At 46.3% G+C, this 12,289-nt stretch overlaps 1 protein-coding gene across 3 annotated transcripts in view; it reads right to left on the bottom strand.

Moving 5' to 3' along the window:
- The window catches only part of dscaml1 (Down syndrome cell adhesion molecule like 1), a 57,741-nt gene that overhangs the window by 39,217 nt on the left and 6,235 nt on the right, over positions 1-12,289 (bottom strand). For all 3 annotated transcript variants that reach the window (XR_007482618.2, XM_049724815.2, XM_049724814.2), the window contains exons 2-3: positions 10,797-11,117; positions 6,901-7,047 (exon numbers count right to left, since the gene is read on the bottom strand). Coding sequence is in view for 2 of the 3 variants with exons in the window: in XM_049724815.2 (XP_049580772.1) it covers positions 6,901-7,047; positions 10,797-11,117 (468 nt within the window). In the remaining variant the exon portion in view is untranslated. The remainder of the gene's footprint in view (positions 1-6,900; positions 7,048-10,796; positions 11,118-12,289) is intronic.

Raw genomic sequence — 12,289 nt, 5'->3', positions numbered from 1 at the left:
ACAATATTAATTAGTTTGCATTGTGTTAACCTAAATCCAATTAGTGAATTGGTTATATGTCATTTCAAACAAAGACATACATGAAAGCGGGAGACTCTCAAGATTTTGACCTTGCCGTATTGAATATTTAATACAGCAAGGTTGGGGCACGACAGCACTTTCCCAAAACGCAAAATCAGCATAGATTTGCCCTCCAAATGTTGGTGAAGAGCAAGAGAAGACATCAAACTACTCACAGCACGCTTTTTCATTTAATGAACCTGACAATACACTGGAAAAATTCCACAATAAAAGGTAGAGAGTTTAAAAAAAAAGGACTTGTCATCCCGAGATCAGTCTGAAGCACAAATCGTTATTTTCAAACAAGGTCTCCGGTGAGAAAGAGCCAGAGAGGAGAGGAATAGAAAATTTGCTTTGCCTTGGGCATTGTAAGACACTGGCCGTGCGCACCAGCAAAGCATTTCCCAAAAAGTAAGAAGAGGAAGCGAGAGAGAGCGAGAGAGAGAGAGAGAGAGAGAGAAGGTCACAGGACTTACTGTTTACCTTTAGTATCAATGGCCTGTATCGGCAGACTTTATCAGCACTCGATAACTTCAAATAATGTTGTTATTGGCCCGATAACGATACCTGGTATGGCCACTTGTCAATCCTTCGTAAAAGTGGGACAAAACAGGCCACAGAAGAAAAAATCTCCTTCCTGTTTTTAGTATGTTCCTGTCGTGTAAACCTGGAACTGTCGACTAGATTAGAGCTCATTGCAGTTAACAGTCGTGCATGTGTGTGTACGTGTGTCCTAATAGACTTGCACATGTCTTATGGGAGTCCTCAGGGCAGCCTATATATCCCAGCGAGACCATTGATTAGCTATTAATAAAGCGCAGAGATGCCATTGCTCACAGTGGAGGTCAGCGAGGCCTCGCTCTCTCGCTCTCTCGCTCTCACACATACATACACATCAACACACTAAGTGCAGACAACTACCATGTTTAAATTGCTGAGGTCAGGACAAGTGGTCATGAGAGAGAGCAGGGCGGGGCGGGGCCGAAAGATGAAACCGCGTCGGAGTCAGAGACGAGTTAGGTAAGACGCATTAGCAGTGCACTGTGCTGTATTTGCTTGGCTTTTTCATCCATTAGTTCCAGGCTCTTCACCGAGCTGTCGCCCGCCTCCCACTCGGCACCTCTTCGTCTACTACCTGCACGCCTCCTCCTCCTCCCCGATTCCTCCCTCGCTAGCAGGCACATCTTCAGGTCACGGGTCATTAAGTGCGCTCCAGAGGGGATGTGTTGGAACAGGATATCGCTCACGTTGCCCTGCCTCCCCCCCAAACCTCGCACAAATACGTACAACGAAGAGCACAAAAATATATCGTGTTCATCAATTGTCAGCTTTTCGGGGAAATAAAAAAACATGTCGGAAAGCATTTTAGTGCTTCAGACATGGAGCAGCGGGTTCTCATGAGAAATTCATAGTAAACTGTCTGAAAAGATGAACGCTTGCTTTGCAATGTACTTCAAGTACATTAAGAATTTCATTTCTGATACAAAAAAAATGCTTTTGATAAATGACTAATTATTGTAAACAATCCAATTAAAATCTTTTGACTGGGCTCAGAAGCACTTAAAATGGTGGCAAGCTGTGTCCCGTTCAATCGGAGCTTGAACATGATTGGTTATTTTGAAAGCAGGCAGACACATCCCCAGTTATAAGTGGGTGTGCACACTTGTGCAAACACTATCTCAGTTTGTTTATTTGTACTCGTCCTCTTGAAAAGATGTCACACTACAAATCACAATGCCGGACGGGACCAGTTTTCAAATCATGTATCGTGCTCTGATTTTTTTTCTATATCACAAAAACATGGGGTGTGTAGACTTACGCAACCACCTCATTAATATCAAGCTAAATTTAGTCCCTAGGTGTCCAGATAACGTGCGTGCTCATTAACGTAGACCAAAGGAGCAGCATAGGGAAAGGTCACCGACATGGTGGCGAAAATCATCAAGACGTTTGCATATATGAAAAGCCGCGCGCACGGCCGCCATCTTTGTTGTTCAACGTCAAAACATTGGGTGGAAAATGACAACACCTCCCCTTTATTTTACAATTTGTCATCTTCATTTATTGACTGCACCCCAATGCCCGACGCAGTCGCACCCTCGACGCCCTCAACCTTCAAACGACGTCTTTTTTAGGTAAGTCGTGATCCCCATTAGTGATGGATTTGCCTATTGAGCTGATTGTGCGAAGCCCCCACCCCACCCCACCCCATCATGTATTTTTGCTCTAATTAGTTCCTAAGGCTTAAAAAGGAGGAGGAGGGAGGGAGGGACGGGCGGTGCAGCAGCGGTACACACATCCAGCCCGAGGATGAGGGTGTCGGCGAGGACATGACGGCGGCTGATGAGTAACGCACGACGTGGACTGCAAATATCGGACAGCGATTAGGCTGGCGTGGATTTACACTCGGAATGCTGTCAGAAAGAAACAGGAAGGCTCTACGAGGGTCGGGCTCGCCACCCGCCGCACACCCTGGCGCGTGCTCACCTTGGCCGTGTGCAGCTAATGAATTACTAACTAGCGTAGAGGAAAGGGAGCCATCTTCTGCGAGGAAGGCCAAATGAATTCGCCGAAGCACTATGCAAATGTTCCCTGGGCTAACGAGACTGCCTGCATGATTGGAGTGCCATTGAAATTCTCCTCGTGCGCAGCCCCTCTCTCGCACTTCCTCTCCCTTATCTCGCTCCATCGCTTTCGCCATTTCAATCTGTACAGACAACAGCCATGTTCTCATCGAGCCATCTTCTATCCTCGGATCTGCTTGTTCCTAACATGCTCTATCTGTATCTGTCAATATATCTATGTTGACACGAAAATGTTCATTATATCAGAGATGGGCGACTTATACGGAGGCCATTTTAATTAAGGACAAAATATGTGTATATGTCTCTGGACAATGTACAGAAGAGTGTCTTCAAATATTTTAAAACACCCAAAAAAATAACTCCATATCCTAACCGTTGAAATTGTCAGGTTAATTTAATAGTTTATGGTTTGACCCAGCAGGTTGGCTCAAGATTTTGATCCAGCAAGAAGGAGAAAAAAAACTACCAAAAATGATGAGTTAAAGATATCCAAAAATATTTCTGTGGTTAAAAATAATACTCATTTTATTCCCAAGTATTTTCTAAAAATGTTTGGCCTTCCTGATGCAACCCACCCATTTTCCATGCGAAACATTTGAACCTCAATTCCGTTACCTTAAATATACTTCAGCTTCGGTCCACCAGAATATCCCAAATGAACTAAACCCATTCTGGTAAAGCAAACTAATCAATCTGCTCAAAATCTACCTCGCAAGTCACGCTAGGAAGACAAAGCCTATTGATCTTGATCTATCTCTCAATACATCCATCCATCATTCTAGCTGTCGTTGATTTTAAGAGCTCCAACTCATCCTTTCGACACAAACACACACTGCGGCCGCCTATTGAAACACACGCACACACACACGACACACAACAGAGCGCACTCAGAGTCGCTCTGCACCTGTTCTCTCTGTAAAACATCCAAACACGAGTGCTGAATAAATAACTCGCCTAACACGCATCACTGCCGGGTTCACACACACACGCGCACACACACGCCACATCCCGTAATCACACATCAATAAGTAAACAGCACCCATTCGCCATCAGCAGCGTCCCGACCGCCCTCGTCCCCGCGACCCAGGCGAGGAACAAACTGCTCCCATCCTAAAGACAAACACACGGAAATGCTTACTGGTCAAACAGAAGGACAGATAAATGGAGAAGCTCCAAAGGAGGAAGGCAAACGGAGGGGAGGAGAGGGGGGGGGGGGGGGGGGCATTAGGCTCTTGTCGGATGCATCTTTAATGACACAACACAGTCCCTTTCAAGCCCCAAGCTGCCTCTTTCTCCCTTGGGGAGGATGAGGACGGCCCAAAAAAAAAAAAAAATGGCGCAAAATACACACACCTCTCTTCATGGTCTCTTCCTCAAACAGCAGTCAGTCCATCATCCTTCTATTCTATGCCCACTTTGCCACCTGCATAATTTAGCACCTAGCACGCTTTCGTGCCACTTTGTCTTTTCTGCCGATTCGGCCATTTTCCCCACCTCGCCTATCTGTTGTCAACGTTGGTGTTTGATGGAGCGGAAGGGGAAAAAGATGATGCTTTGTCACTTTATCGTCTAATAAGTGCCTCTCCAAGTATGTGTGTGTGTGTGGGGGGGGGTTAAAAAGTGGAAAGCCAGAGTACACCAGGCCCTCTGCAGAGTGGCCACAAAATGGAGACTGGGACAGAAGCGGCTGTGGCGACGTTCGACTTCACCACAATGTGAGCACGTGCACGCGCGGAGGATTAAAGAAGCCCCCCGATCAATGAATGCAGAAACACGCGCACGCCCGCCACACTTTGCCGCACTGTTCGCACCCACAACTCGCTCTTCACTACATCAGCCAATCGATGCTGATGTGGAGTCCATAACTTAAGAAAAATCAATCCATCTGCATAAGCATCAGTTGGCTGCCCCCCGGCCGCCTTGGTATCTTCCACTCATCATTTTGTGATGCAGAAGGAGATGGAATAGCGCGAGTGAAACTATTTTCGCAGAATTTGCGCTTTTGTGCTATTCTGGATCATTTCAACGCTCGACTTGGGGGACCACCCTGACCGCCGGTGCAATTTACAAGTTGTTGATAAGGCATAATTGAAAAGGAGAATAATGAATAAGCGGTGAGTTGTAATGTGCAGTATAACCCGCCGTGGACTGATAAGAGGTGCGGTTTACAACGCTCCCTTGTCGCCAGCATTACTCGTTTATCAGCAACCTCGTCATAATCATCAACCGAGTGGTCAATATTTGCTTAATCCAAACAAAGCAACACATCTTCAAAACATGTATTTTCCCTGACGGTATGGAACAAGTGAATGGCGCCATGGTGACGCACTAAAATAAATCAAGCGGCGATGCATCCTCACACCTTCCTCATTCTGCCTGCCAGTTTGCACCCGTAACCACGGCAACCAGATGAAACTCACACTCGTTTTAAAGTTGAAGGAGGAAATGGTTACTAATAAATAACGCACGCGCACGCGCACGCACACTTCCTTCAGACACACACGTCAACACTCTGACGAGCAGACAAATGATCATTTTCGAACCGGCACGAGAAAGCAGCAGCAGCAAAAGATAACGGGCCGACATCGACATTCTGCGTCTATCTGTTGACCCCCCCGCAACTCACACATACATTGCTCTGTGAACTCTCCAATGCAAACAGATTTGGCTGTCAAAAAGTGACACGACACCCGAGCGGGGTCGTCTCGCAGCGAGGGCAGCTGTCAGCAAAGCGCCGCCCGCCACTTCATCAGAGCCCGCTCAAAGTCGCCTTTATTGACCAACACGGCCGGCCGCTCGTGTGACGGGTGTCATCCTGTCAAGTCCGCACCTTGGCGTACACGCGCCTCTTAATAGATGGCCAACCGGCGGAGCTTTTCGAGCGCCGGTAAAAAACACAAACCTGCTCATGATGGATGGATGGATGGATGGATGCAAGGTGTGTGGCCGAGTCATGTGAGCTCCGCCGCAAAGTGCTGTGCTGTGCTGCCCTGAATAAATTCAAACCATTTATTTGAATCCAATACAAGAAATTAAGATAAATTAACCAGAATAAATCATGTTGACTGCTGCAACCAAAGTGTATTAAGATGCAAACAAATATTTAAAAAAACGAGAATACCATTTATTTATGACACTTACACTAATCAGCCGAGTTGGAGCGTAATATAAATTGTGTGCGTGTGTAACGTTCCTGTTTGTTCATATGTTAATGTGTAATCCAACATCTGATCAATAACACTCCCACTGAGCTCTTACCACACACAGCCACAATGCAGCGGCACACACACGCACAAAAAGTCTCACTACTCTCACACTGAGGGATCCGTGACAAGAGAGAGGGGAATCCAACAGCAAGCTTTATCGATCCAGACTGGAAACCCCCCTCGGGCCACACACACATGCATGTATACGCACACACACGCGCACGCACACGCACATACAATACAGCTGTGCTGAATCAATGAATGCTTGGAGTGAACGACAGAACGAGTACACACACACTCACACACACAGACTATTGAGTGATGAAAGGGCTGCTCGGTATCAGACGTGGAGTAAAAAGGGCAGCGGGAGTGCAACATATCATCCGACCTAAACAGTTTCATCTGACACCCAACAATTTGCCGTCGCTCGGCGGAGCAAATGTTAACTGCGGAACACGCAAACCTTCGCACGCACGGTGTCAACGTGTAGGAGGCCTTCACACTCTTATCGTCCGAGTGAGTGTCAGGGGTGCGTATGCTCGCTTTGTGGTGGCTGTGATGAGCAGCTAAAAAGATCCATCACTCATCAAATTACATTCCCCTTCGGGCCCACACACACAAACACGCTCGTGGCCTCTCTCTCACTCACTCACACTCACACACACACACACACTCAGGATACATCCAAAGCCTGATTTATAAGCGGAACACGGCTATTAACAAGAGCGGCGTCCGTTGGCGAGTGAGGAGCCAACAACATGGCAGGCAGGCAGGCAAAGGCCATTTCATCTTCTTTTTGACTGAGTGGTTGATTTTTTTAAAGCCTCCCCTTCCATCTTGCGGGCTCTGACAACACGGGATATGCCAGGGAAATTCATTACAGCGAGCGAACAGCTCATTTCCATGACGGGGTTTGATGTCAAATCCTATTTTGAAATTGCTGATCCAACTCTCTTTTGCTCTGACAGTAAACATTGTTTGACTCTACTGGCATTTCAAACACACCCAAAAAAAAAATAATCTATGTAGTGACTGGAGCAGCTCCTTACCTGGGACAATGGACACGGTGTCTTTCTCCCAGGACACCACGCTGACGTACTCCTGGACAGCAGAGGGGATGAGGCACTTGAAGACAGCGACATTACCTCGCATGGAGCGCTGGTCGGCCACACGGACTGTGTATGGCTCCCGGAACACTGGTGTGGAAATGGAAAAGGACAACCGTAGCCATTAGATAGATATGTTCATTCGGACAGTCAGCATATAGACATCATCGAAAACGAATACAAATATTAAAAGGAGAGTTCTGGCTTGTTTTGTGATCGAAAAAGAATCACAGTTTGGTCTTGTAAACAAACGAGCTGGTGTTGTTGCCCTTCGTCCAACTCAGTGTCGCCGTGATTGTAAAGCGGGCCGACTGGGAGTTGCGTTGAAGGAGATGCGCGGCGAGTGGCCTTTAGCCTTTCAAAGAACGACAACGCAGATGCTTTGAGACGGCCAGGGGCACAGCGCGGCTCGCCGCCGCCGCCACTGTCACATGCAGGCGCCAGGCATCAGAAACATGCGGCGTGGCAAGCGTGGGGCGCTGAATCGGTGCCAGCTAGGGTGGCGGTGATTAAGATGCCGTTTGATGACAAAAACAGTAGCCTGTAGCTAAGCAAATTATACTCGCAGTTAACTCTGTCACATTCAGAGTTGTTAAACATCGAAGCAAAAGGAAGGATTCATAATTTTTGCAAAAACAGGTGGACGCTAGCTAGCTTGATGCTAAATGAGCGCTCTTTTCATAATTTTGCTAAAGGTGGATGCTAGCTAGCATGATGCTAGATGAGCGCTCGTTTCATAATTTTGCTAACGTGACAAGCTAACTTGATGCTAATGATGAGCATTGTTTTGTTCGACCGTTCCTAAAAAAAGGTCAACGATAATTTGCCCTCTACCTTTCGACACGAGACAAAAAAAGGGAGTGGTTTGAGTAATGTGTAAGATGAGGAAAACACAATTACAGAAATGAAATGGGCCCAAGAAAGGCTGATGCTGGCGAGTGTTGCCGGCATCCTAATCTATCACTGCTCTTCAAGCAGCTAGGCCTCCCTCCAAAATGAGGACAGTAATGGCTTAACAATGCAAATCACACACACGCGCCGCCCTCCGATGTGTTTGCGCTCTCCCCGAGCTCTCCGGTGATATAATTAACGCCTAGCCTGAAGGCCAGTTTCCTTGGTCATTAATAATGCTTTATGCCAGCCACCACTGTCAACTGGAACCCAGTGGAACCAAAGGCAACGTCCTTGTTGAATGTTACAGAGTCTTTTGCCTCAAAGTAACTCTGCCACCCTTTAACCCTGGGACTTCATCTCATTTGTTGTGAACTTAAAATTGAGCCGCAATCTAGTTTTCCTGATTCTTGTGATTGAAATGCATGAGAAGATATAGCACGCTTCAAATATGACAAGCGTGTTTAGCCGAGGTGTCTATGAAAGAAAATTGAATTAATTCAATTTCTGCTCAGTTCTGTAGACTAGTGCACAACTTGTGCCATGGACCAAGTTGTCACGTTAAGCTGACTTTCACATCTGACTTCGTATTTTCCATTGAAATTTGTTGTTGAATTTACTAAATTTTATTTTACCAAAAATGGTTGCACAAAATAAAATGATCTAAATCCAGATGCATTTTCAAGTAGAATTTTAGTCCATTTATTTTGTCAAGTTATTGCTGAAAATAAAATCATTTGGATCCAGATATTTTTTTAAAGTGCCCGTTATGGTGAATTAAAAAAAATTGTGCAACCACTTGACCAAATAAAATTGAGTCAATTCATCACAACCTTTTTTTTTCTTCCTGTGTAGAGTTACTCAAAGCAAGCCTTTCTGACTTAGAAGTACAAATGGGACATGGCCCTAAATGAATCGCAACCTTAACACATCCTCGAGAGAGCAGCTCACTTTTTTCCCTTTAAGTAGCCCGACACGTGAAGCGCTAATGTGAGCCGACGCTTCATTTGTAAACACTTCAAAGCTAAAGGAACATATAATTGCAATCACGTCGGCCGGCCGGCCGGCTCTTCATCTCAAGCTGCCGCTGCTTTTCACTGATACCATCTACCTGCCGATCAATACCGCCGATCGACTGAGTAGCCTCGGCTGCCGCGGTACGGTTAATTCTTTCAATCATTTATTTACTCTCTGATTGACCCCGCTGCCGTTCGTCAATAGTAGGAAGGAAAAAAAAAAAAATCCCAATCCCCCTTGAGCCCATCATAGAGTGTTTAAAATCATCTTGACAGCTTGTAAATGTTTTAACGCAACAGCAGCAGCAGCCCGCCGGTCAATGTCACCCACCGCCTGCAACCTTGTGAAATTCTCTACAAACGAATGCAAAAATGCAAATGGCGGCCCGGGCTGATTTGTGTGGAACTTGCACTCCCCCTCATCGTACGCGCCGCAGAATCATTAGGATGTTACTGATGCCTGACTATACGCGGGCCGGTTGCCTAGGAACGAGTTAAAACATGGCTCCGGCGCACGGGGCGCACTGGGAGGCAAGTCCTGTATCACTGTCGCTTCAATAATTAACGCCGGGGAAACCAAATACTGCATTTACTTATTCATAAAGAGAGCCAGAAAGAGAGACGGCAAATGATCAAGAAAACGAACGGCTGCGCGTTTGTTTGCTTTTTTTATTAAGTGAACGGAAAAGCGGCCTGCGCTGATCATTTCGAATTCCGTCAGTGACGTGATGACGGTTTGTAAAAATGCCCTGTATAATCCTCTTTAAGGAGAATGAGGTGCTTGGCGTGTCCGACTTTGGAGAGGGGCCATGAGGCTAACACCGCCAAAGGTTCAGCACGCTAATGCTGACCAATCTGGTAGGCACCCTTCCATTTTTTGGTTCTACGTGTTGCCAATTACTTATATTCTTTAGAAACGTTGAAACGGAATAAAAACAAAATTCAATGATATACTTGCATAATTGTGCACACCCACATAAATCGGGGTTGTATTCCGATAAAGTCTAACATTTGAAGTTCTTCTGTTCCGTGTCAGACAATAACAGGAAATTGTTGTAAACAGCCAGAAATTCCTGCAGCGGTGCTAATAAACAGCAAGCGTGGGCGGGGCCAATTTTTCTTTTGAGGCGGGGCCAGCCACACCTAAGCGCAAACATCGCCCATGGCAACCGCGTGCATGTGTACGAAGGTAATGAGGCGCACACTCAAGAGCGCCGGTCTTGCTTAGGAAAATGTGCAAAAGCGGTCATCTCAGCATTCAATTGATTAATCGGTGCAATTATTTGGGCGAGGGAAGGTCATCCCAACATGAAGGCTTGCGAGAAGGTCACACCCTCCCCCTTGGGAACATGCGGGCCATATGGGCACAGTTTTAAGCGCATGTGCTAAGAAGTGCTGAATGTCTGTCTCTTCGGGGCAGGATTCATCAACACGCTCCAAATTATTTTGCTTTTTTTCCTCCCATGATTGCGCTCGCATCATTCAATGTCTGCAGCTGACTCGCTCAAAGTCTCCTTGCCAAAACACCCCGACAAAGAGCTGGCAGCTCCACACCAAGAGCCAGCTTGAGGAAAATGGTTCTCTGTGTGCATAGAGCAGTGTTCCTGTGTGTGCGTGTGTGAGATTGTGTGGTTAAGGGACTTTCCAGTCGGTGGACAGATGGACAGACTGGGAAACTGGGAGGCAGGAGACATGCTGGCATGAGCTCGTGTTTGTGCACACGCGCATGTGTGTGTGTTGTGTGTGAAAAGTAACACTTTCCCTCGCTAGCTTTGACCTTGACAGCGAGTGCAGACAGGTCAGCAGCATCCAAGTTTGGTTAATTTTAGTGAGGTACATACTCATTTTAGGAGCGTCACCAAAAAGGTTACCCTTTTGAGGTTTTGGAAGCTAACCAATACGATGTTTGATTTTGAACGAGCAGTCGGTTACCTGCTTTGATGTGAATGCTGGGGCTCCGGATTTTGCCCGCCTGGTTCTCGGCAGTGCAGAAGTACTCGTTGTCGTGGATGATGCTGTTATAAGCGGAGGGCGAGAAGGAGAAGAGCTGGAGGGTGCCGTTGGCGTGCACGTGGCGGATGTGGGGCACGTCGTAAATGTCGTCTCCGGCGGCCAGGTACCAACGCAGGACGGCATGGGGGGCGCCGCCCGCGGGGCAGGGCAGGGACACCCCCACGGAGCTGGAGAAGGTCACCCGCTGCAGGGAGGCGTTCACAAAGTACAGCCGCGTAGAGACAACATCCTCACTGTTGACTGTTTGGATGACAGAAAGGGACATGAGCGTTAGGAGTCTGCACGGGACGGAAAAAAGAAAGAAATGAAAGAACCCCAAAATTTAAATCAATAAATACGTCAATAAATAAATGCAATTAATAATGGCTTCGGGCCAGAAGACGAGGCCGCCCCTCCCCAGTGGAGCGGGAGAATTCTCCTCTCAGACCATGATAGTGAATTAATCCCCTTTTCCTGGATTGTGACAACAATGGCTGGATTAGCGCTATCTTTTAATTCTTAATGTCTCAGGAGAGACGAGGGTGCTGGCTAAAAACGCATCAATGGAGATTGAAAGACTCTCTCTCATGTCATTGAGGTGCTAATTTCTGAAGCTCGTGGCCATCAAAGAGTGTCATTAATAACCAGTGATTAAGTGAAAGGCTGAAGATTTTGATAGCAAGAACCGGCCGGGATGAATGGTTTTGCTACAAGAGACATATGTTCCACACGTCTCACTGTCACTAGACAATGAAAAGCTTTTATTTCCAATGTTATGATTTGAGGACATTTCTGACATGTTGACACTTTTATCGCATTATCTCGTTTTTACTTTAAGAACCAATGACGGCACGTTTTATAACAAGTATCGTTATCAGTCTCTTAAAGGATGTATGGTGGATATAAAAAGTCTACACACCCCTGTTCGAATGCCACGATTTTGTGATATAAAACATCAGACCAAAAAAAATGAGATAAAGAAACAGAAAAGGAAATAAGACAATGAGGTAAACCAGTAGAAAAAAAATTGGTTGTTTTTCAAACATTGATGATTGAGAATATATCATTTAAATTTTATTACCGCTTACTCTTGCTTTGGTTTTGAATGCGTTCTACTCAAGGCAGGGGCGGATCTATTCTAGAGGGTTAAAGGGCTGTTTTACCGCACACACGGTCGATCTAGTCAGTAATCACTGGAGGCCCACGTCCAACCTTTCCACTTCTGATGCATGCACTGGAGTTAAGCAGAACGGGATATGATTGATGTGACGCGAGAAACTTGTTGGGATGAGGACCTCACTTGTAAAAATGGTAGGATGCAAATTAGGGTCAAACAAATACAGTAGCCAAACGTGCATAAATACAAAAAGGCAGTCAGGTAGCAACCAGGTGTCGGCATTCCGCCACTGAAAGTGGAACAGATCCTTTTAGCG

Source organism: Syngnathus scovelli, chromosome 7 (genome assembly GCF_024217435.2).
Source record: "Syngnathus scovelli strain Florida chromosome 7, RoL_Ssco_1.2, whole genome shotgun sequence".
NCBI lineage: Eukaryota > Metazoa > Chordata > Actinopteri > Syngnathiformes > Syngnathidae > Syngnathus > Syngnathus scovelli.
Note: the sequence above shows the minus strand (reverse complement) of the source record. Positions and strands in the feature narration are given on the sequence as shown.